The sequence below is a fragment of the Nelumbo lutea genome, chromosome 4, assembly GCF_056320005.1.
Source record: "Nelumbo lutea isolate HS-2025 chromosome 4, American lotus-T2T, whole genome shotgun sequence".
Lineage (NCBI taxonomy): Eukaryota > Viridiplantae > Streptophyta > Magnoliopsida > Proteales > Nelumbonaceae > Nelumbo > Nelumbo lutea.
Genome location: NC_142687.1, coordinates 27192017 through 27217830, shown reverse-complemented (window position 1 = coordinate 27217830; position 25814 = coordinate 27192017). Strand labels below are relative to the sequence as shown.

Below are 25814 nucleotides of genomic sequence, written 5' to 3'. Positions count from 1 at the left end.
AAGGAAGGAGTACAAATCATTATTGCATGCAAATAAACAGATGTAGAACTAAACCAGACGCAAAATTTGTATCTGATTCAGGTTTGCACTACAACTAAATATAACCTTAAATTCCATTAATTAGGGCATAAATGAGACTGATTTTCATTTTTAACTAGTAATCCAGAAAACATTCTTAGAGAACCTGTAGAAAATCCATATATCCGTGATAAGGGATGACAAAATCCAGCCTGAACCCACACATATTGTGTCATGTATAGTAGGGGTGAGCATGGGTCGGTTCGGTAAGGTTCTAGGTTTTTGGAACTGGAACCTACACTATGAAGGTTAGTTCCAAGGTCAATTCTGGTCTTGGCAGTTTTAGGGTCGGTTCTAGGGTTTACCTGTGGAACCTGTTCTTTCTTTACTCTCTCCTTCAAGAAAAAAAATGAAACATGTCTTTCAAATACTTGATTTTCAATAATGATAATATATAGTTTAAAACTTATATTATCTTTATTGATTAAACTGAGTAATTTAAAATGTAGATTATCATAATATATTAATATATGGTTGAAAATTTGTCATTATAATTTAAATTTTGTAAGTATTATTACCCTTTACATTATTTATTATACAATACAAATATTAAAATGAAAACAAATGATCAAATCACTTAAGTAACTTGATGGTCAATTGAGATCGTGGCTTTTGTAACCATTACTGCTTGAGTTCAAATCTTCACATCTTTAAAAATATTTGGGGGTTTATTTCAAGGCAATTTTGGTTTTAATGTCAATTCCACCAAGGCCAACTATGGCCGGTTCATCGGGTCAGTTCGGGTAGAATAAACCCTCAAACCCTGGAACCAACCTGGATGGGGTCAGTTCCAAGAATTTGGAATTATACCTACCCTATAACACATTGGGTAAGATTGGTTTAAGGCCAGTTCGAGGTCAATTTCATTTGGTTCTAAGTAGAACCTACCTATTTGCTCACCCCTAATGTGTAGTATGTTTATTTACAATTATAACTCATCAAGCCCCATCAATCAGATCTGTAATTGGTTGTGACTTGAGATCGATTCCTACCAGGATTGGGAGTTATGGATTTGGGGATGGACTGCCCCGGTTGCATGGTCCATGAAATAAAAAAGTAAGGAGAGGTTGCATTTTTTAATATGAGAACAAATCAAAAAATGCAAATTTGGTCTGAATGGAATGGGCCTATTCAGATTTTTTTTTTTTTTTAAAGGCCTATTCAGACATGCTCAGATGCCCAACCCGGTCTGCGTAAAGAACGGGCCTACGCATGCCAGGCCTTTGAGTGCGGGCCAAACTGCGTGTGAGCACGCAGCTTTATAATCCTTATGCGTGGTCGCGCGATCGCAAAACCATCTTCATTGATGAAAAGCTCTTAAAGATTGGATCCAGATAGGGGTGTCAATGGACCAACTTTCGGATGGACCCGTGTGGATCAAAATCAATTTGAACAGGTTGGAAGGTCCAATAAGATATATTGAATTGGATCAGTTCAAACTTAATGATCTAAAATATATATTTATTGGATTGGATTAGACTTAGTCCATTTATAATGGATATTAGATTCAGTTGGATTTAATTAACATTGGGTCTATTAATAGAAGATAAGAGTACAGATGTCAATAGATTAGGTTTGGATTGGACCCAATCTAAATTAAAACCATTTTGAACAGATTAGACAGTCCAAACATTAAATTGATTTAGTCCAAAATAGTCTAAAATCTTGATCAGATAGGATTGAATCTGATCCATCTATAATGGATATATATTAGACTGGATTGCACTGAATCACTAAGCAATCCATCATAGAAGATAAGAATACAGGTGTCAATGGATTAAATTTGGATTGGATTCATCTAAATTAAAATCAACAACAAATTTAACAGTCCAAGCATTAAATTAGTATAGTAGATTTAACAGTCCAAGCATTAAATTAGTATAGTCCAGAATGCTCCAAATTATTGATCATAATAGACTGGACCTGGTCCATCTATAATAAAATGAACTCATAATAGATCAGTAGGGTTCTAATTCGTAAAGACTGAACATGGGCGGTGGGACTTATTAATATACACATAAAGTGTGGGCCACATGTGCAAAGAACATTGACTTGTTCATTCTTGATTGATCAATAGCCCATTATACATGTCTCTGTCAGTTGAACCATTCCGCCAATCCACTTGCATCCTTCATAAAATGAGCAAAGGCACACTTAGGAATGGCAACGGGGCGGGGCGGGGCGGGGCGGGGTGGGGCGGGGAGCCTTTCCCCATCCCTATTCCCCGTCCCCGTCTCTACTAATGGGGATAAGGCTATTTTCATCCTCGTCCCCATGGGGATCCCCATTCCTCGTGATTTTTTATAATGTTAATCATTTTATTTTTGTTTTTATTTTATTTAAAAAAATTAAATTAAAATAATTAAATTTACAATACTATTAGAAAAGATTCAACCATATTTTTAAAAATATTAATATATAGATGTATGTGTGGTATATATATATATATATATATATATATATATATATATATATATATATATATATATATATATATATATATTTAGTGGGGATCCCATGGGGCAGGGATAGGGCTCCTTGCAGGGCGGGGAGTGCTCTCCCCATCCCGCTAACAGGGATGAAAATTTCCCCATCCCCGTCCACACAAGGAGAAAATCATCCCCATCTCTACCCCATTCGAGGCGGATTCCCACGGGGATCGGAGAAATGGGAAAAATTACGATCCCTAGACACATTGGTTTGGGCAATTTGGCCAACCATCCCTAAGGCTATGTTTGGTTTGAAGGAAAATGTAGAAAAAGGAAAGGAAAGTTTTACAAATCTTATAAAGGTTTTCTTAACTTTTCCTACGTTTTCCTTCAAACCGAACACAATAATGGTAATGTTTGGAGCCATGACTGTGTTTGGTTTGAAAGAAAAAGTAGAAAAAGGTAAGAAAACCTACACTAACCAAACACAGCGAAAATAATTTATAATTTATGCCCATCCTACGAGCTATAAGGTCTACGCCCAATTAATATGTTTGATGGATTATTATATTATCTTAAACACCCTTTCACTCTTACTTTTGCTCAAGACCCATCCCTCATCAGGCATTTGCTAGCTGTTACAAAACTAACAGTGTTTATATGAGATTATGATGATGAGTCTCTATTATACCAGCACCCATTTTTGGGGTCAGTTCTAACTTGGCAATTTTGGGGTCAGTTCCAAGGTTTATTCGCGGAACTTGTTCTTTCTTTATTATACCCATTCAAAAAGAAATGTATATTATTTAGAAACTTGATTTTTAATAAATAAAATATATAGTTTAAAACATATTATTTTTATTGATTAAATTGAGTAATTTAATATGTAGATTATCATTATATTGTTTAAATCTTATAATTTAAATTTAAATCTAGTAAATATTACCTTTTACATTACTTATTCTACACATTCAAATATTAAAACGAAAACAAATGATCAAATTACTTAGTAATTCAATGGTCAAGTGAAACCACAACATTTGTAACCATGAATATTTGGCTTCAAATCTTCATATCCCCAAAAATATTTTGGAGTTTATTTCAAGGCAAATTCAGTTCTAAGGCAGGTTCTACCAAGTCTAACCAAGGCTGGTTTGGGTAGGGTAAACCAATAGACCCTGGGGTTGGTTCCTAGAATTTGGAGCTAGATCCTACTCTGTAATAGATTGGGTAGGGTCAATTCCCTACCCTATAATTACTTAAGTAACTCAGTGCTCACCTCTAATGCTAGCCTCTTCCTAGTGGCTCTCTTTGTGGTTTTGTTAGGCAAGGATAAAGCAATAAACTTGTAGGCTCCAACTGAACCCACTTTTTTACCCAAAAAGAAAAACTCAACCCATTTTAGTATCAATTGATGTAGCTCTAATATGAAGAAAGAAAATAGAAAAAAAAATACTCAATAAAATAAAAAGAAGAAAAAAAAATTGGAAGGAATTTTGTTACTAATATGTGGATGGATTATAATAAGAAGGTAACAAGTTGAAGATTGAATTACCCAAAGGCATTAGAGATTTATTCACGCAAAGAAACTAAGACTCATCTATCCAAGAGAGGACTTTCTCAAATCCCAAAAGAAATCTCTAAATTTTACAAAACAAAGAAAAGAATGCAGCATGCCTAGAATTATAAGGATTTATATAAAAAAGTCATTAGAACATTTAATAAAAACTAGTGATTGAGATATTTAATGTAAAACTAGCTCTTTAAACGTTAAAAAACTAGCTATTATAAGTCGACACCCAACCCTTTAATCTCATAAAGAAATCAAGTCCTCTTCAAGGCCCAAAAGTTTTTGGATGAAATTTTTTTATCTTTTCCTTTTTTTTTTTTTCAATTGCACTTCTATTGTTTACTTGTCTATGCTAGCTCTCTAGGTCCCTGTTTGTGCAAGTTTTTCTTTGTTTTTTTTAATTGATGGGCAAAGAGAGATTTCAAGTAGATGAAAATCTGGCCATATTATTAGGGAAATTCAGCAGTTTAGTTTTTGATCTCGATTGTTTTTTTTTTTTAAAGCTATTTACCTGGGTAAAACACTTAATCACGTAAGCGAATTTATCTGTGTTCTTTTTATTCTTAGGCTTCGTTCACTTTTAGGCAAGTTATTTATGCGGTTAAGTGCATTTATCCATATTCTTTTATTTTTCAGATGAATAAATCAATAACCACTTTAGCTATAAAAATCCATTATTGAAAGGAGTGTTTTTGTCTCATCCAAGTCTTGGCAACATTTCCCCAAGTAGGAAAGTTATTTTCCCACCTAAGAAAACTTTCCCTGGTCCTCACATAAATCCAAAAAAAAAAAAAAAACAAGAACATGACTTTCTTAGTCAATGGGATTAACAATTGCATTGACCACAACTCCCCCCTCTTCAAAATTTGAAAAAGAAACAGAGCTTCATGTCTGTTGTTTAATGGTGAATTTAATGATAAAACATAGCGGAAAGTGAATTTCTTAAACCTCGAGGTTTTTATGTAGTTTTTGCATACAAATGCCTGATTGGGTGTGTGCAACTTAATAATCCTTATAAGTGATACTATTTCATCATTGATGAAAGATCTGAAACATTGGATCCGGCAGGTTTGTGTTATTGATATCCAAAGTCTTTTTTTTATATTCTAATTTAGTAGTTATTAATCATAAAATAATTATATTAATTGAGGTTTTTAACAAGAGTATTATAAATAATATACAGTAAGGGCACTTGCTATTGCAGGTGTGCAATGTGTTCAAGAGTAAAAACATAAGTTGGCATTTAGTTGCAGTGCAGATTTATTTGTACTAGTACAAATGTATGAAAATGCAAATAAAGAAAATGCAAATTTCTGTTTAATTGTTTTGCATTTATTTTTACTGCAATCAAATAAAATAAACTAAAATGGATCAAAACTTACAATCAAATCATTTGCACTGTCATAGTTTTACTTTAGTACAAATTTATTTGCATTACAATTACCACACATAGCATTATGGCCAAATTTAACTTTTACAACTTGCATCAGAATCAAGGCAAATATCTGCTTTTATGATATTATAAATGATAAGAACTACCCCAACCAAATCATAATTATATGATCATCATCAGCAACATTCTTCAACAACTTCGTCGCGTGATTTCATGGTTTGAGTTGGGGGAGGTGCCATGGCAACTTGTCGTTGCTGTTGTTGTTGCTGTTTTTTTATTTCATTCCATCCTACAAAATAAAAGTCGCAATAGTTATCATCATTTTACAAGAATCCAAAATAAGAAACGGCGAAGAGTTCTACTCTTGACAAAAAACTGTATTCCTGACCCCTGACCCAAACAGCTGTTTGAGAACGAATTGAATCAGAAATGGTATAAAAAATAAAATAAAAACAGCTGTGTGAGCATGGATCTACTACTTATACCATTGTACATCATTAACGAGACGAGACTCTCAAGTCTCAACTGTAAATATTTTCATTGTAAACCAAACCCCCTCCCTCTTTCTTGCTTCTTTTCCATCAGATCAGAGGGTCAGGGTTAAGACTTAAGTGAACACGCTAGCGTGCATCATTTGCTACGTAATTAATCACAAATTAATTAAGAGGCCATTAATCCACGTATTCAGTCATGATTGATTAGAGGCAAAGTGTTTAAAAAAATTTTGACACCTGTCTCTTAAAATACCCAATCTACCCTTAACAGACGTTAAAAACAAATTTTAATTCAGTCATCATAATATTTACTTTACTTAAGTGCTTATATGGTTCCTTCGAGTATGCAAGAAAATGTTATATCGAATTTTCTTCTTCTTTACCTTGTGAAGGGTCCAAGCCCCTATTCTTGAGTTCTCTGTATTCCTGGCAGAGGGCACACGGCTCGAACAAGAGATGGACAGCCCAGTCCGGGAGGGGAGACTCCACAAGCCCAAACTTTTTTCTTAACTTGCTACGAAAACCGCATGAAAGGATACATGGAGGCAACGAACAATTCATTATCATAAGATAAACCAGCGCTGCCAGACACCATGCTGCATCAGACACCAAACATGTTCAATTACTTGCGTAGGTTCTGTGAAACTCTCAGTGGGATCATCATCATCAACCCAGTTACTATGGTTAATGAAAATAAACAAACAAAACCCATAAAAGATGATTCATGGTGCCGAGAGATGTTGTATTTACGAGTCTCCCCCTCATCAACGATCTCTGCAACCTCCCCGAACGTACAGCAGGGGAAGAAAAAGGTCTCGATAGCTGCAATGTTGAAGAAACAACCATCATTTGAAATGGGTCAGCCGATCTCTTAACATTTGCCGTGCGTATGGTATTATGCTTCAGATTTCAGTTTGTTTTATTTATTTATTTATGAAAAGCAAAAATGACGGGATCCCAAATGGAATGAGGTGATCTCTATTATTTGGTATGAGAAATAATTAAGATAAAGAGAAAAGTGGTACGTTCAAATTTTGTACCAGTTTTCTAAATGAAAAAGTTGTAAAGCAAATAAGTACAAATGAGGCAGAAATGCAAATTTTGCATCACATAAGAGAATAAATAGCAGTTACAAACAAAGGGGTGCAAAACTGAAACCGGTGTAAAATTTGTATGCGATTCACATTAGGCAAACAAATGGAGCCCAAGTGTTCATTCGATAAAGTAGATCCGTACCGTTTTCAGGGTCTTCCATGCAGTCGAATAACCCAGTCGTCCAGTTTCCATGAGCCTCCAATGGGTTTTGAACTGGAATACCGGTTACCGCCGCTGCTGGTGGTGGTGTTATTTCTATCGGTGGTGGTGGTGGCGGTGGTGGTTGTTGGAACTGTGGTTGCTTTGTTGAGTCATTTTCCGGCTGTGAGTAAGATGGTTGAGGCTGGTTTGTGTGCTCCTGGTATGATATCTCCGGTTGTAGATTTTCTTCTTCGCAACAATCCATTGCCTCTTCCACCTTAGTCTCCCAGAGAAATATGAGATGAGAGAGAGAGAGCAGCAGCAGCAGCAGCAGCTTGTGGGAGTTGTATTCGATGAGAGCAAAGCTTTATACAAGCAGCAAGATATCCGTCTAAGATCGTCGGGTCAGCAAAGGAAGTTTGGCACGTACCAGCGAGTCAGCGAGTCAGCGAGTCAGCGACCATACAAATTGAACCACCAGTTAGTGATAGAGTTGCAACATGCAAATAAGCGGGATTAGATAGGATTGGAATTCGAATTCGATCTAATAAGAGCAGGATTTGGATATCTGCCTTGATTCTAAGAAATCGGAGCGGAGCGGAATAATTAATCCGTTTAGTTAATGGATTAAATTCGGATAGATCCCGATCCGATCCGTTAATTATAAAATATTATAAATTATATCATTTATATAATTATATATTATATATAATGTATTATATATTATTATTAATATAATATATTATTGGATAAATTTCTTAAACTACCCTTATAGTTTAGCTAATTGACTAAGTGTAAATTTCTTAAACTACCCTTATTTAGTTAACCACCAATTTTTTCTAGGTTAAGTGAAAACCAATTTTTTATACAAAAGTGCAAACCGAAATCGAACCAAACAGTTTGACTAATCAGTTCTTTTATTCAAATTATAGGGGTGTAAACAAATCGAATTTTTTCTAGCCCATGAAGTGACCAAGATGACTAGGTCTTTGGAGAGGGATTGTTATTGGTCAGGCGATCCTCCTCGTTTTTTGAGGCCTCTTGTATAGGGGTGTAAACGAATCGAATTTGAATCGGACCAGGCAATATCTGAATTCAAATCCGATTAGAAAATCTGATATCCAAATTCGACCCGATATCTAACGGATATTAAAAATTAATACCCAAATTCGAATCTGATTAAGTATTCAAATATTCAATTCAAATTTGAATTCGATTAATTAATTAATTTAGATCATTAATAAATATATAAAATAAATATTTTGTTGATATAAAATATATAAATATATAAATTATTTATATAACTTAATTATTATATATAAGAATTAAATAATCGGTCAAATTCAGATATTTATCGAATCGAATCAGGTCATATCCGAATTCAATCGATCAAATATTCGAATTATCCTAATTTGATTCGATTATGTTGAATATCGAATTCGAAATCGAATTTTCGAATACTACTGACACTCCTTTTCTTGTAGGCTCCTCCTTTTCAGTGATATAAATTTATCTTTTTATCAAAAAAAAAAAAAAGCATGCATGTATGGTTTTTCCGCCGAAAACCTATCTAAATAAAAATAAAGACCATCTTCAGCAGACGCGCATAACTGTCCAGTATTTTCAATTTTTCAAAATATTAAAGTCTTCTCAGGTGTATAATGAATCTACTACTTTTTTCCCCTCTCGATAGCTTCTTGTTTTTATTATTTTTTTCTATTTATAAAAGAAATGCACCTCTCTCTCTCCCTATTTACTTTGAAACCTAATTTTTCCCTGTTCTCAACAAATGATATCACCTCATACCCAAGCTTATCGGATATTGGAAGGTGCAATGTGCAGACATTTTGAAAATTTAAATAATAAGGGTTGTAATATAGACATTTCAATCTTTTCGTCTATACTTAATCTAAGGGTACTTCAACGAATTCTCTTAATCTAAAGAAAAGTTTTACTCCATTTTGCAAAACCTATGGATAATTTAAATACGTAACCCTGATATAAACAGAGAAAGAAGGAAGAAATGACAAGATTGAATTTTCAAAATATTATAACAGTTGCATGATATCACGTGGAACGGAGTGTGAGAGAGAACTGACGGATGGGAGGTATTTGTCTAATTGTTAGAAAATCTGGGAATAATTTTGGAGTCATTTTGAAAAGAGTAAGGATACACTCGGTCAATTTTACAAAAGTCTTGGATAATTTAAGCATTTAACAAATTATTTAAATTGATATATTAAATCACCAGGAAAGGATGGACCTAGGCTAATAACTCTGAAAAATAACTTACTTTCCATTGACCATTTAAATCCAAATTAAATGCACTCGTGCTAATTAAGAAGGGCTTCATCCTTGGGGGAAAGATGGGACCTAGACCAACAACTCTGGAAAACATTATTTTTCATTGACCATTTAAATCCAAATTAAATACATGCTCATGCCAAGACAAGAGGCTTCAGCCTTGGGGGACCATGAAAACCACTTTACTGTTTTTTTTTTTTCAATTTGTGTTCTCCCTTGGAATGTCATTTATAAGATCTTTCTGATTAGCAATGAATGCAGTTACAAGATGGTTAAGGGAAGAGGGTGAACTTAAAAGATCCACCAACTTAAAAATGAATGATGTCGATTGGCAACCTCACAAAATGTTTTCGAACCGCGATTGACCTAGAAAACCACCGTTCGGCTTGGGAATCATCTAGGTAATCGGTTCCGTCTTACTCTAAAATTTGTCTTTCACCAAAAATTGTTGAATTGGTCAATGACCCTTTAAATCTGTTCAATGATTTTGACCATTTTTTTAATTATTTTTTAATATTTTATTTTTCATTAGAATGAATTATTCATTCAAACTAGATGATTAAACCATGAACAAAAATCGGTGACCAAAACGACTTCGATTCCGAATCAGTTTTAAAACCTTGATCTCAGCTACCAAAGTCATCAAGACCCATTTCATGGTTTTATATATTACATATGTATATTTGATTTAATTGATTGATATACATAACTACTACATGTTACTTCTTTTTATTTGTTGGTGATTGTGCACGATTTGGATGCTTCTACCTAGAAGATGATCTGGAATCTGGTTGCATAGTGAGCTGGTTCGAATTGCAAGAAAATAGATCAGATAACCCGGGGTGGTTAATCCGGCGAAGTCGCTCCGATGCTTAAGTCAGTATTGTGTTGTCTTGGTTGCGAGTTGAAAGCTTGAGTGTAAAGAGAGCTAGTGAGCAAATAAACGCACGTACCTGGGTCTTGGGGGTTGATGCCCTTATATAATTGAGTTGTCATGGGTCTCACAAAATGTCTCTGGGATCCTCAGGCTGCATAGCTGGGATCCGTTCTGCTTCAAAAGGAGAGTAACATACCAGTCAATGAAGTCTATCGTTACCTTTCGATCCGGGCGGGGAGAGGATAAGGCCTACGATTACATGGCGTGATCCCGAGAAGTTCAGAGTCTGTTGAGAAGCTTCTAGAGTCAATTATGTGGCACTTTGGTACACGAATTCCGAAGTGACTTTTGGTTCCGAGGTGCTCGAACACCCGAGCTCTCGATCCGCTGACAAGGCTTTCTTCGTTGAGTTGTCATCATGTTGGCATGTCGCGTCCACGTGTCCTTCACTTACTAGGTCGGGCCAAATCACCCCTTATCAATTGCCCCCCACTCCCCGTGCCAGGGGTCCTGACCCGGTGCGAGGAGTTCATGACGAGCCCAGGTGGATTTGGCACGATGTCTAGATGGTACAGAGGGCGTTTCTTCGATCGGACCTGTATGACCGCTTGGCTCAACTAGGAAATAACCTAGATCGCATATCGGGTACGCACAGATGTCACGCCATTTATAAACTCTACGGACATCAAAATGCGTGCTCAACTGATTTCAACCTTGGGTGGAGTGCAGCCAATTTTCATAGGAGCCATTGGATCATGCAGATCTCGGTCATTGAACCTCGATTACAGTGGCTATAAATAGGGGCCAAAGGACCCATTTTTCTCGCCACAAACCACGTGATTGAGTTCCTTAAGGTCACGTTCAAGTCTTGGTGTAGTCGATGCACATGCGCCACTTTCCATTGGCCTTCTTCACCATCACGGGGTTGGCGACCCAGCTCGGGTAATGGACCTCCCTGACGAAGTCTGTGGCTAGGAGCTACCCGACCTCCTCATCGATGGCTCCGGGGTGAGGTTGCGTTTTCTTTGTTTAACTAGCTGACTAAAGGGTCCATGTTTAACTTGTGGGAAATCACACTAGGGTCTATTCTGGGCATTTCTACCACGGAACAAGCCAAAAGATCTAAGTTATTGACTAAGAAACTTACTAGCTGCATTCGAAGCGGTTCGCTTATCAGGACACTGATCTGGAGAGTATTTGTTGGCTCGGTCATGGAAACCGATATGTGGACTGTCTCCTCCATCGATGCAGCTCGCTCCTCGGTGTAGTCTGCTGGTTGCTCGAGCTCGACGTCTTCCGCTAGTCTCACCTTTTCCTTAAAGGCAGCCACGTAGCACTTGTAGGAATCAAGTTGATCGTCTCGTACGACCCCTACTTCTTAACCCGTTTAGAACTTCATCGCTAAATAGTATGTTGATACTGTTACACGTAAGACATGTGTGATGGGCCAACCTATAATCGCGTTGTAGGGAGACGGAGTCGTGACCACTAGGAAGATATGCTCGAACCGCACAATGTTCAGCCACGTGCCCACCTCCATTCGTACTGTGACCCGGCCAAGAGGTCTGACTTCATCTCCGTTGAGCCCTACTAGGGGGGTATCCGCCAGCTTCAAATCGCTTTGCTACAGTTGTAACTTGTCAAAAGTCCCTTTGAAGAGGATGTCAGCCAAACTGCCTAAGTCCACCAACATCCGCTACACCTCAAAGTCGTTGGTGATGAGCTTCACGACGAGGGGATCGTCATGAGGGTACTGAATCACATGCGCATCATCCTTGGTGAAGTAGATGGGTTCTTCTACCCAATGTCACTTTGGCGGGTTTTCGACTCCATGCTCCAGTTCGTGGACTGAGGTCTTCCCTGTTGTTGTTGTGCACCCCGCTACAATGGATCTGTCAGTGATCATATTGATCACCCAGCGGATCGGTCTCTCTTCTGGTAGCTACCGAGGTGGCTGCTCGTTCTGTCTACTAGTTTTTGGGTCGTCTCAACCCCGATCTCCTTGTCGGTCCCCTTGCCCTTTCACCTCGCACAGGATAAATTATTCAGGAATCTGCGATGAATGAGCTCCTCGATCTCGTCGCAGAGGTTCCTGCAGCTCTCCGTGTTGTGACCATGGTCCTTATGAAAGTGACAATAAAAATTCGGGTTTCTAGTCATTGGGTCTCCCCCCCGTAGCCTAGGTGGTCACTTGACAATGGAGGAGTCCTTGATAGCCATTAGGATCTCTCCTCGCTTCGCATTGAGGGGAGCGTAGTTAGTTCTTTCTACAGGGGGTCCTGGTTGATTTCTTCTTTAGTGCTTATGAACTGATTGGCCAGCTTGAGGAACTCAGTGATGGTCTTTGGCTTGTTCGCTATGACGTGCCACTTGAACTCCTCGTGAGTGATTCCATTCCGAGCTGCGGTGAGGCGTACTATTGGATTGAGGTCCGATATCTGCAAACACGTTTCATTAAAACATTTGATGTAGCTCCGGATTGACTCCCCTTCCCTAGACACCACGTTCAGAAGGCTCTTCTGTGACTTCGGGCATTTCTTACTAGTGATGAAATGGGCCATGAACATATCCGCGAACTACGCCCAGCTTTTGAGGGAGCTTGGCACGAGGTTCCTTACCAGGTCCAGACTACGCCTCTAAAAGTGGTGGAGAAAGCCACATACATACAAGCTTTTTTGGCCCCGGCGAGGTGCATATAAGACTGACTGTTGTGGGGCGCCAAGGGGGCTTGTCTTGAGTTCACATCTCGGGCCTCGAGCTAGTTTTTGTCTCTCCACAACCTGTTTTTCTCCGGCAGTGAATGCTACTACTGATTGGCCCTATCAGACTAACTGACTTTGGGCCTGTCCTTCGGGTTCCCCCTTTGAGAGACTGGGGGAGTGTGTTGTCCATCCGTCCTATCCTAAGGTGGGGTCTGGCCCCTGGGAGGGACTAGTACCTACGAGGTCCCCTCACCCCAATGGGGAGATCGGCGGACTCTCTGGTGGGTCCTGTATTGGTGTTGATTCTGGTTCAGATGATTTTGATTCTGCCCCTGGTACCGATCTGCATGCTAAGGCAGAATTTGTTGTTGGTTTGGCTGCAACGGTGGAAACTGCTGCTGGTACTACTAGTAGAAATAGTATTGCTGGAACTGTTGGAACTGTTGAATCTGTTGCATCTGGATTTGCATCGTCTAGACGCTCTGAACAAGGTCGTTAAACTGGGAATGCCCAACCCCAGGGGGATCATAGAGGGCTTCGAGAAGGTGGTGCTCACCTGGGGAAGCGGGGCGGTCTGTGGCACAGATAGTGATGGGACCCCCAAAGCTATGAGGGAGACGGTGAACTGGCCGATGGTCACCGAGGAACCTTGGGGGAGAGTTGTTTGTTGATCCTACCCCTCGGTGATGTTCATGTCCATACCTTTTCCGGTTTACTGGAAGAGGCCATTGAGAGTGAGATTGAGATTGAGATTGAGATTGAGGCTAAGACTGAGATTGAGATTGAAATGACCTTTCGATCGTTTCCCACAGACAGTTTCAATTGATTGTGCACAATCTAGATGCTCCTAGCTGGAAGATGATCTGGAAGCTAGTTGTGTAGTGAGCTGGTTCAAACTACAAGAAAACAGATCAGAGAACCCAGGGTGGTTAACCCAACGAGGTCACTCCGATGCTTAAGTCAGTATTGTGTTGTCTTGGTTGCGAGCTGAAAGCTTGAGTGTAAAGAGAGCTAGTGAGCAAATAATTGCGCGTACCTGGGTCTTGGGGATTGATGCCCTAATATAGTTGAGTTGCCATGCATCTCATGAAACGTCTCCGGGATCCTCGGCCCGCATAGTTGGAATCCGTTCCGCTTCAGAAGGAGAGTAACGTACCAATCAATAAAGTCTATCATTACCTTCTAATCCGGGCAGGGAGAGGATAAGGCCTATGATTACGCGGTGTGATCCCGAGAAGTTTGGAATCCGTTGAGAAGCTTCTAGAGTCAATTATGTGGCACTTCGGTACACGGGTGCCAAAATGACTTTTGGTTCCGTGATGCTCAAACACCCGAGCTCTTGATCTATTGACAAGACTCCCTTCATTGAATTATCATCCTGTTGACAGGTCACGTCCACGTGTCCTTCATTTATTAGGTCGGATAAAATCACCCATCATCACTAATTAAGTACAATTAATATATGGCTCAAATCTAAATTGCAAGACCAAGTTATCATCCTGTTGACAGGAGCTAACGAGTTCATAATCCAAAGCTGATCAACCACTTCAAGTCTCAATCAAAGCTGACCTCGATAGGTGTTTGATTAATATGCATAAGTTGACATTAAATCCGGATTGGATTTTAAATGGATTCAATCTCCCTCCCTCTCTTTAAAGCTTTTCAGCTTAGTACATTGGATAGAGAAAATCTGGAATAAGTGAATAACCATGTATGGGTACGCTGGATGGACGAGGCATACTTGGCTTAAGAGTCAGTATTTGATTTATTTAGTTAAGAATCGAACAAAATAAACCAAAGCCGAATTACCCAAAATTTTAAGGAGAATCGAATCAAAATCATTATAAGGCCAAGTTATGTGGGTGTTTGGTAGTATAGTATAATGCGTCTGTTGCGTCAATGAATGATACCTCACTGCTACATAGGTAATTATGCTTAAACCTTGTTTGATAGGCTTACGTTTTATTACCTCGGGCATGTGAAATTCATTTTTAGAGGATTTCATTTTTGTGTTTTCGTGATTCTGTATTTCATGCCCAAACAGGGATTTTTTTAGAGATTACATCTCTGCCCTACAGCATATTTCCGCCCTGTATTGAAAATATCTTCCGATGATGACATCATCAGGACTGATATTATTATGGAGAGATATTCTCAATACATAGCAGGAATGTGCTATGGGGTGTTGTGGAGGGATTCATGATCCTGGTGGTGAACTCATTTTTTTATTTCCAATGTATAAACAAAATATGGATACGATCACCATGATACCAAACTTTGCCACTGTTTATATTGTTGGACGCTAGAATGTTATCTACTTATCTTCGAAAACGCTAACTGTTTTGTCGAAAGTTGGAAGTGAGAGCGCAAGACAAAGGAGGAAATAGCGATTGTGTGTTGCATTCCAGCTCCAGGTCCAGCATTGCCAAACCGGGATAAGGCAAGGTTAATTTAAGGCTTAGCTGAAAAATAAAAACAAAACAAAACAAAAGAACTCAAACCATGGCGTGTGATGCTGTCCGAGTTATGGTGGACAAGTAGCACATGAATTTGTGTAGAGTTGGACGAGTATACCAACAACAAAATCTATGAATACAAAAAGTCAGAAGCCTCAAGGTATGGAAAAAATGAACTCAAACCTTCAGTGAGGAGCACTCTAACACTCAAGTTAATGGAAAAAATGAAGTGGTCGATTAAGCGAAACTGTTAGGACAAACTCGTTGTAGCCATGCAAATGAACAATTGAGTAGAAGGGCAAAAGAGCAGGAGAGTTCTTAATACTTTGGAGAGTATGAAAGAGATTTACTTGGGCAGTGACCTTAAATGCTTGATGGGCAGTGGTGTTGTGCTCCTCGCTACTGATGTGATGTGTTGTGTGAGCTACACGTCACAAGACGAGGAGTTCGGAAATTGTTTATGCTGATCTCATCGAAGTGGGGTCTGTTTTACATTTACTATGTCCTGCCCACATTTATCACAGCCTCACATAGAAAATATCTTATCCTCTTTATAGTATTATGTAGGGGGATATGTTTCAAATTCACAGGTAGTAATGTGTTGTGGGTAAATATGAGCAGAATTCTCGTGAGCAGGAGATCTGGAATTGTGTCCTTTTGTCCAAAGCTCGCATTGTTCGCCAAGTTACTGGTCAATAGGCCAAATGGGAGTTCACCACACCGGTGGGCCATGCTTGACCAGTGTTGAGCAGCTGTCAGTCCTTATCTTGACCGTGTCTAACACTCCTATACGTCCACATGGCCATCAACTAAGAGCTCAATTTTCACCCTCATCAACGGGCGTATCATCAGTGAAAAACTCAAGCAAGCCCCCCTCCGGAGACTGCACATAGTTTGCATGGTGGAAGGCGCAACAGCCGGCAGGGAATGAAGGATGCAGACACCGACCGAAATAGATAGATTGAAAACGTTCGGAGACCACGTATTCTGTATAACTGATAATGCTGGCCCAAAGAGTTTATTTCTGATCAAAGTACAGAGTACCCTGATGTCGTAAATGAAAGTCAGTGCAAGGTCCGTTCAAACAGCCTTTCATCAAGAACATCTCCGTATGTTCTATGTTCTTTATTTTATGGGGAGATATTCCTAATACAAAGCTAAACAAGTGATTGAACGGACTTTACACTGACTGAACCCGATTTCATCAAGTACAACCACCCCCACCAAAGTACAGATGCCATCGGTAATTTTTCATTTTTCTTTTCGTTGGCCGAATCATCCTCCCAGGCCCCAGCCACAGCGAACACTTGGAAATCTGAATTGTATTTTGTAAGACCAAGTTATGATGGAATATACCTAGATAGAGGTCATCGTTTTCAATACACCCGATAATTCTTGAGCCAAAATGAGCAGTATACATTACAAGTGATCATGGCCCATGGGCTAGAACCAGGCCGGTCCGGGCCGAGTTTACCACCTATGATAAGAGAGATAGCCTAGGCCCTGGCCCGAGTCTGTACTGGGCCCTAAGTATTGCAGGTTGGGGCAATCCAGTTTCTGGGCCGGGCTAAGAATGATCACCTCTAGTATACACCCTTGGATCTCTTTACAATCTAACCACCTAAATAATTTCAGTTTGGAAAGGGTAACCAAAATACAATATAATGAGTTCATAATCCAAAGCTGACCATTAAACGGATCTCCGTATGTGTATGATAAATATGCGTAGGTGATGAGTTAACTACTGCGAACTAGCCAACCAAGGACCAATATCTGACAACTGGTCCCAAGCCTGCTTCGCAGTTAAAGGAGCACTTTCTGGTGTCAAGGGCACATGTCTTCTGAACACAGGTTTAAGTGTTTTAACACCTTCTGTTCGGAGTTACCTTGGAAGTTGGAACTAGGTTCAAGTGTTTAACACCTCAATGGCTGGTTTCAACGCTGGCTTTGCGGGGAAAGAACACCATGGATCATATATATTGGTGGTAATATCATATATATTTTACTTCAGCAAATTGTTGATGAAAATGGTGATCATGTTTTCCTGTTTGATAAAAATAACAATATTATAGCTGTAAGGTTGTAATGGTTCTAAAATAGGCTGTTACCTACAACAATAACAGGAATAAAGATTAGAGATAAGAGAAATATAGTCATTATTTACATAGTAACGTTTAACAGTCGCTGCTGTTGTAAGAACAACGATAACAATCCCCTAAAACCTAATCTAATTAACTGATAGAAAAAGGAACATGAAACATATCAGTAAATAAAGTGATTAACTATACCAGTATGTTCAGAGTAAGGAATATGATATATAAGATGTCACAAATCTATAAGCCAAGTTGCTGTCGTCGATCTGAGATTCTGAAGCCCTTCGGAGCATATCTGATGATCAATTTGCATCTCTCCATTCCTTTCAACCTTACAGCATCAAATTCTCTCGGGCATTCTTTGTATACATCATTGCAAACTTAAACCCATCTGCAACCTTACTGCAGCAAAAGGCCAAGATACTAAAGAAGACACCATCAGTCCCTAGGGCGTGCCAACCATAACGAACTTAGTGCCCGCAGCCGTGAAAAGTAATCACTAATCACAAGCAGGGCACGGGCTGCTTGGCGGGTGGTCAATATACGATGCATTTGTTGCAGAGTCTGCTGTCGTAGGAGGTCAGCCTAAGAACAAAAGCATAGGTTAAAGCTAACTCAAAATTTTGAAATCCCTCCCCAATTTGACTAAAATTCTTGTGCAAAGTATTACCCCAAAATTGACTTAAAAAAAGTGATGCATCAAACGCTAAAAATTGCTGCAAGTCAAAATGATATCCAGATATTCTCAAAAAACCATGAGATCTTTAAACCCTGGATATATTGGGGGCACAAATGGGTATCCAAGGCTAACATGTACAAGAAACACGGGACATCCTTACCTGGTGAAGGAAGTTCTCCAGTGTTCCAAGCTTGCCCATTGCAAGTGCCATCTGGCCCATGTAATCAGCAACATTTCCAGAACCAGAAGGACCAAGAGAACCAGATGATAGGGTTTCTGCAAGAGATTGTTGCAAAGCTTCCATCCCTTGAGACAAGGCATCCTCAGCTTGTTGGGAAGATTGCTGCAAATTACATATGCCCATCAACTGCTGATCTGTTAATGGTTCTAGATGGTTCCCAAGAATCTGAAACTCAATAGCATGCATAAATGAATCAATTAAAAAAAACAATTACTCCACAAGCTATAATTCAAGAACAGAAAATTGGATTGAAAACAGATACAGCCTGTATCACCTTGAGAAGTTCAGATGAACGGAAGCCCCCCAACCACATAAAACACCTCTCCGCAGGTGTCTTCCACATGCCTGAGAGCGTGTGGAATACATCAGACTTTGCACCTATACTTTTTAGCCTGAATAATTCATCATAATGAGTCATAACATTATCAACAAGAAGGCGAAGGTCATTATCGCCCACACGAGAGTTCACAGCTGTTCTCAAATCATTTATATGCCTCTGATGCTCATCAAGCCACCGTGCATATTCCATATCAAATGCTAAAGCCCCTGAAAGTATTATTAAAAACTACATGACCAAAACATCTTTCTTGATTACAAAACAAACATTATCTCGTATGTGCATGGAAAAAAAATCGTAGAATCATAGAACAGGCTAATTAAGAAAACATGGTAATTTTTTATTCTTTTCTGTCCATGTTAGCATATGTACATAAGCTGTCTATATATGCAGGGGAAAATGAACAGTACATAACCTTCAATATAGAAGCAATGTCAATGCTCTTAAAATCTTTTTTTATCTACATTAGCATGCATAAGGAACAAATGTGGACTGAAAAGGCTGAATAATAGAAAATACTTGCTCAAGTAATGTCTAGATTGTGTAATCTTAATATTTGTTATAGGTGACTAAGTAACCTGTCTAATAATACTAAAATCAAGTCAAGCAAGTAGGTTGACCAGCAGCACATGTGAGACAATTGTCTCAACTCTCAATGGTTCCAGTTGGGTTCCAAATAACACAAGTGACTTTGAATATATTCTCCCTTGCATCCAAAATCAGTTTTTCCCTAGCATTCCAATTCCAGTTTGATTTCTATTATGGAGTCCCAAACAGGCAGGCAATTAACAACACAAAGCTCATTCAAGCCTTAGGCTTGTAATTCAAGCTCATCCAAACTTGGCCCGACAAGCATGAGAACATTGGTTTGAGTCTGAGAGCGGCCACTTGTGCAAAAATATTGCATCCACCCTACCCAACAACCCAGGTAGACAGAACCAAAATTACATAATGTCTCCTTCATTGTTGTTATTAAATTCTAAGCAATCCGTGGAACATACTTGTTTACAACTTATTTGAGTCTGTATGCTTAAGGTTGGATCTGTATCCATCTACCCCACCCAACACCCCAGATAGACAGAACCAAAATTACATAATGTCCCCTTCATTTTGTTATTAAACTCTAAACAATCCATGGAACATTCTTTTTACTACTTATTCGCCCAGACTGTAAATTTAGGCCCTATTAGCAAACAGACCTTGACGAATGGAGCTTGAGCCAGCTGATTTATTAGGCAGATTAGTTTGAGCAACTAACCACTAGAAACTAGGAAGTGAAACTGGAGCCTGAATAATAAACTGTTTAGTTATATACCATTTCCACCTGCTGAATGGCTTTGGTCTCCTGAATATCCATTTGCAATAAAAATACCCTGAGCCAAGAGGAACCAAAGAATCATAGACAGGATATATCGATCATTTGATGTGTATACAAAAACAAGAGGAACCAAATTACCTCAAATCATACCTGCTGTCGTGCTCGCTGAATCTCTTGCTCTAGCTGAGTGAGCTTCAACCTGCTACTCTCCAGTTGCTGAACATATGCCTATCCAAAAACAAGATATATTGGCCCAAATATATTTTCTCATGCCATTCAAGAGACCCTAAACCTTCTTTTGATCAATCAGAAATCCTAAATCTAAAAGCAACAGAGAGCATTAAAAAGAACCTTAATTATATGGAGACACTAGTAATGGCAGAACAGGAATCCTGTGGCTGACAACAAATATTGTGAGAAAGGCCTTGTTGAGTGGAGCTCAGTATATGGAGATACTAGAAAAGTATACTACCAGTCGGTGACATACTTTAATATCCAGTTACAATTTTTGGCACTGCTAAAGTAACATGACAATCACTGGAAAAGAAAAAATAGGGTCCTTGAACAAGGAAACAAGGTTTTTTAATGGTTTCACAGCTAGAAAGTAAAACATTGAAACCAATAACTATCTATATAGCTAGTTGTACAATAAGAACTCTAGTTGTACAAATTGTTAAAGAAATGAAGTCAGAAGACCAAAACAACCATAATCATCTAATTCCATATGGAGAAGGGAACGTTTCAAGTGGCAATTTTGCTTTGCATATTTCCAAGGTCGAATAATCACCAAATAAGCATAAATACAATTCAGTACCAGAGCAGTAATAAGAGAAGCACTTCAAACTCTGTTAGAAGCTCAAGAATTAAGTAATCGAGGCATAAATGGGACAAAAGAAAGCTTGGCATGGGCATAGATATAAATGAAAAAAATTTAAGCAAACATTTAGTGAGTAAAACTGGCAAACAATGCAGGCAATCAGGAGATGATAACCAATTTATCGCAAGAAAGTTACCCACAGGTTTTGGGTCAGATTAGCTCTCTGTCCATCTGCCGAAGATTAACATCAACTCAAGGTCTACTCAAGATGATAAAAAAAAAATTTTTGACATTCTTTTCTTTTATTATGTTGTAATTTTGGACAAGAGAAAGCCCGTTAAACAAGCTTCAGCAACCACATAGAGGGAGAAAAAAAATTAAGAACAAAAGAATGATTTGAAAAATGCAAACACTAGGCTAAGAATGACTGAAAATATCTACACCAAAAAGAAGTGTCATTTAGTAAATATCATCAAAAGCAATATCTAACCCTAAACCAATGAGACAAGCTTCAGCAACCAAATCGAAACAAGAGAGAAAATGCCAATAAAAACACACAACTTGAAAATCAATCTCCGCTAAGCCTGAAAACTTCCCATACATAAAATTCCCCAGAGAAATATGAAATGCAAATTGTGCACTATTAAAGGATAAGGATAAATATAGAGAACTTTACCCAGCATAACTTATGACATAGAGATGGACAAAAAAAGAGTTGTGATTGGAGGTAAGTTCCACATGGAGACTGATACTAAGACCATATATATTTCGAGAAAGCACTCACATGTTACCAAAAAAAAGCACTCGCAAAGAACTGAAGAGGCCATCAACAAGTGGAAAAATATACAACCTTTATTCCTAACCTTTCCTTTTTCCAGTCTAGAATTTCATAAAGTCAACTAGAAGAATATCAAAAAACAGTTTCAGCAAGAAAATTGCATGCCATCCAGAAGCCAAAACACACATGTAAAAGGTGAATACAAATACACATATAGAAGAAAAAATAATTAAGTGCAATAATAATAGACCAAACAGAAGCATAAAAACTATATAGAGCAGCAACAATAGGCCAGATAACTTCAAAGAAATACTAGGAATGCCAATGCTACATGATGACTATCTTATTCTACATTGAACTTGAGATCAAAGCCCAGGGCGAAGCCAGGATTCTTTTCTTGAGGGGAATCAAAAATTAATAAACATTGATTGGGAATAAAAGTTAATAAACATGGGTAGATGGGCCAAAATATAAGTGGGATGTAAATAGAAATTTAGGGATTTTAAAGGCAGGGAGGCATGGCTCCCCTCCGCCATCCCCTGGTTCTGCCCCTGCTCAAAGCCAAATATTGTAAAAAGTTGGATAATGGGATTGGAAACATGCATCATATCTATGTGTCCTAAACACCATGTTCTTTCATAATCACACAATCATCCATTTATTACACAACATAATTATATGCAACAAAAAGAGGTAGCATGATGCCTAACAATACTAATCAAAAGCCAAAGAGAAAATCTAGAAAACAGAACTTAAAAGCTACATAATATACTATGAAAACTCAATTTTGCATCTCTATATTGACAGCTATACATACTAGGACCAAAACCCAAAAAAACGACTGAATTGCCAGAATCCATGATCTGCTTACAAGAAAAGGAAGGGGGAAGAAAGAAAACCTAAAGCATATTTGGATTGATAACTGTATGTCCTTCAATCAAAATTGAAACAAAACTAAAAATGATATAAATCTCAAAATTCATGGTGTATTTACAGAAGAGAGTGAAAAAGAAATCTGGATATGCTTACTTTCTTCCTTAGACGGCTTTTCCGTGCTGCTTCACGATTCTGAGCCAATCTACGAAGTGTCTACAAGGAAGACCAAATAATAACTAAATATGCAAATAAAAATTAGAATGCCAAATTACAAAATGAATCACATGTTGACATGAAAGCACCAACCTTCTGATCGGATTTGGTCTTTGATCTGTCTGTAGAATCCACAGACACCAGTGCTCCTTGCTGAACACCTCGAAACTAAAAATGTAGCAAAACCCACGTAAGGATTTTAATGCAAGCAGAAACTGCATAGTAAATATAAAGAATAATAAAGCTTCATGTTTTCATGAACCACATGCAAGTTGGGAAATATGTAAACAATTGGAAGTAAGTGGCTACACGCATTTTGTTTTTGATCAGCACAGCTACACGCATTATTGCCAGGCACCAACATGAAAATATCAACCAGTCATAACTATATTACTGAAGTTTTGCCAAAAGGCCATTACCCAATCATGGTCTCAGTTATATGCGGTCTTGGAAGGGGTAGACTGGATGCAGTCCTAACCTTTGGCATTTTTGCACTCTCAGACTAAAACCCGCATTCTTATGCTTGCCAGACCAAGACTTTACTATTACACCAAGTAATGGACACTATATTACTGAAAGCTATGAGACCACTTAAATAAAACCCAATGTATAAGACAAGAATATCAAACTAGAGGACACAATTGTCAATTTGAAGTCAATGCACAATAACAGAGATCCATCTTTTCTCTGTCACTAAGAAATTCAAACTTCATATCCAGATCAACCTTTTTCTTGGATGTGTCTCCACAGATTTTGAAAGTCTAATATATTAAATGGAACATATCAAAAATATAAAAGGTAAAAGAAACTGAAAGTTACCTAAATGAACTTGTGTGCATTCCAAATTTTAATTTTCTTCCTTTTTTGTATTACATTTAGAAAGATAAAAGCAAAATGAAATTCTTCAACATTTAAAGTTCAAATGAACCATCAATAGACGAAGTATCGCAGATAAAGGTCTTGTATTCAGATCTATATATGCTATCGGATGTCAATTACTAAAACAAATAAATAATGTATATTTAAGATTATAAATGGCAAACAATGCAAGTATATCCATGTCTTTCTTGGTATCATTACAAATTCAATCTTCAGCTTGATTTCCATCAGAAATTGATAATTTCAGATAATAATTTCAACTCTTCAAGTAGGCAATCATTTCTCTTCCCTTGCGAAGAAACACCATTTTTACACTATCAGGTTATGGCTTGAACTGCTATTAAGCATGAAATACCGATTATTAAAGCTCCACTATACTTTGCAAGTGTTAACAATCATCTCAGAGTGTCAGAGGAGAAAAGTGAAACACCTGGTTTTTTTCATCTGTATCCAGATCCGTAGATGTATCTGTCTGTTGGCTGTTATCAACCATTCCAGAGTCCCCCCAGTTCTCAAAATGCCCATTCCCCAAGGGAGCAGCAACGGGCATTGTCCCCTTATGGAACGAGTACTGCCCTGTATCGACTCCTGTTGCTGAAGTTATATCCGACGAACTAATGTTCTACACCAAGAAAATATCAGATTCTATCAATATGGAATCTAGCATGCAATTAAGACTATGATATCATATGCATAGAGGAAAACATGATTACCGTGCTTAAGCCGCCAAACAGTGGACTATTAGAAACAGCGACGTTACTCGACTTCAAACCAAAAATTGAGCCTATGAAGTGATAAAGCGGCTCGATAAAGTACACGGTATTGCATAAACAGAAGCAAGACCTTTAGCATTCTCAAACAAAAAGTAAATACCTGGATTTACATTAACGACATCGTCATGGTGGAATCCAGTGGACTGTTCAAGCTCCCCAAGATCCAAAAACCGAGACTGATTACGGCTACCTTCATCACATCTGCATCATTTTTGGAATATTAAATTCATAAAATAAAATAAAAAAGTATATATTCATACGGAAATAGACGGATTGATAGATAGACAGACTAAAGAGATAAAGATAGAGAAAAATAAAACAAAACCAAAAGCAGGGTAAGATGGAGATCTCAAACATACGGAGAAGGCAACAAATACACCACAAAAAGGAAATGAGAAAACTTGGTAAAAGCGTAAAAATCACAGTCAAATATTACCAGCCAGCATAAACACAAAACTAAACAGAAATACAACATAGAATCTAGTCAATCAAAAGCAGAGTGAGAGAATTAAAGAAATACCGAACAAATGAGGAAGAACAATACATTATGGAGTTGGTCGAGGCTTCTACGAAGCTCTGCATTTCTACTCTCTCGAAACCATCTCCCTCCTGAAGCCAACGACAACCCCAACACCACCACCAACAATAGATATGTTGAAGGGGGAAGGATGAACAAGCATCGGAGACAGAACATGAAGATGACGAAATCTGCTTCTATCTTTTTCAACAAGATAGCGAATCAGTACGGCTCCTTTTTATTTCAGCTCTGGCTTTTATTATTTTTCTGACTCCGGGATTTTAGTCTCCCAATGCATTTCAACCCAACTCTCTCTCTCTCCGCTCCTCCGTTCTTCCTCTCTCCAAATATAACTCGTTTTAATATCGAACTTTGCGAAAAGTGGATGCTATCGTGATGAGATGACGAAACGAACGCAAAGCACCGCTAACCAAATTCCTTTTTATATTAATCCTCTCTCTCTCTCTTTCTCTCTCTCTCTTTCTCTCTACTGGATTTTCATTTTAACACAGGCTTTGCTTGAAAGTAACTTCTTCTTTCTTCGTGGCTCACCCGCCAAAATTCCTGCATCCTATTGCTACGCCGTACTCTTGCTGACGTGTCTCTTTCTATATCGTCCTATGTATTGTTCTGGCTTCGTACACATCCGAATTCCCATCTACTCCGGCTTAACCATTTTAGAGTTCTCATTCTCGATTATGAGAATCGCCACTTGGTCACAACTAGCCAATCCCCACCGTTGGCTTCATGTTCG

General features: G+C 38.2%; 2 protein-coding genes across 6 annotated transcripts; both read right to left on the bottom strand.

Annotated features, from left to right (window-relative positions):
• Positions 1 to 5457: 5457 nt before the first annotated feature.
• LOC148854774 (protein PLANT CADMIUM RESISTANCE 7-like) lies at positions 5458 to 7535 on the bottom strand. 2 transcript variants are annotated; one of them, XM_088982015.1, is made up of 4 exons: positions 7201 to 7535; positions 6715 to 6786; positions 6348 to 6560; positions 5458 to 5759 (listed from the first exon to the last, which is right to left on the bottom strand). In XM_088982015.1, the coding sequence occupies exons 1-4, from the start codon at positions 7463 to 7465 to the stop codon at positions 5647 to 5649; spliced, it is 663 nt and encodes a 220-aa protein (XP_088838141.1). In that variant the 5' UTR covers positions 7466 to 7535; the 3' UTR covers positions 5458 to 5646. The 2 variants fall into 2 exon arrangements, with proteins under 2 accessions (XP_088838141.1, XP_088838142.1); XM_088982016.1 differs by lacking the exon at positions 6715 to 6786 and having other exon boundaries at positions 7201 to 7510.
• A 10136-nt stretch (positions 7536 to 17671) lies between these two features.
• LOC148854773 (transcription factor TGA2.2-like) lies at positions 17672 to 25597 on the bottom strand. 4 transcript variants are annotated; one of them, XM_088986480.1, is made up of 11 exons: positions 25088 to 25597; positions 24644 to 24744; positions 24484 to 24554; positions 24201 to 24392; positions 22985 to 23059; positions 22832 to 22891; positions 20358 to 20435; positions 20205 to 20262; positions 18827 to 19098; positions 18472 to 18717; positions 17672 to 18217 (listed from the first exon to the last, which is right to left on the bottom strand). In XM_088986480.1, exons 1-11 carry the CDS (start codon positions 25123 to 25125, stop codon positions 18071 to 18073), a joined length of 1338 nt encoding a protein of 445 aa, XP_088842606.1. In that variant the 5' UTR covers positions 25126 to 25597; the 3' UTR covers positions 17672 to 18070. The 4 variants fall into 4 exon arrangements, with proteins under 4 accessions (XP_088842606.1, XP_088842605.1, XP_088842607.1 ...); XM_088986479.1 differs by having other exon boundaries at positions 25064 to 25590; XM_088986481.1 differs by having other exon boundaries at positions 18472 to 18654; positions 25064 to 25581.
• Between the last annotated feature and the right edge of the window lie 217 nt (positions 25598 to 25814).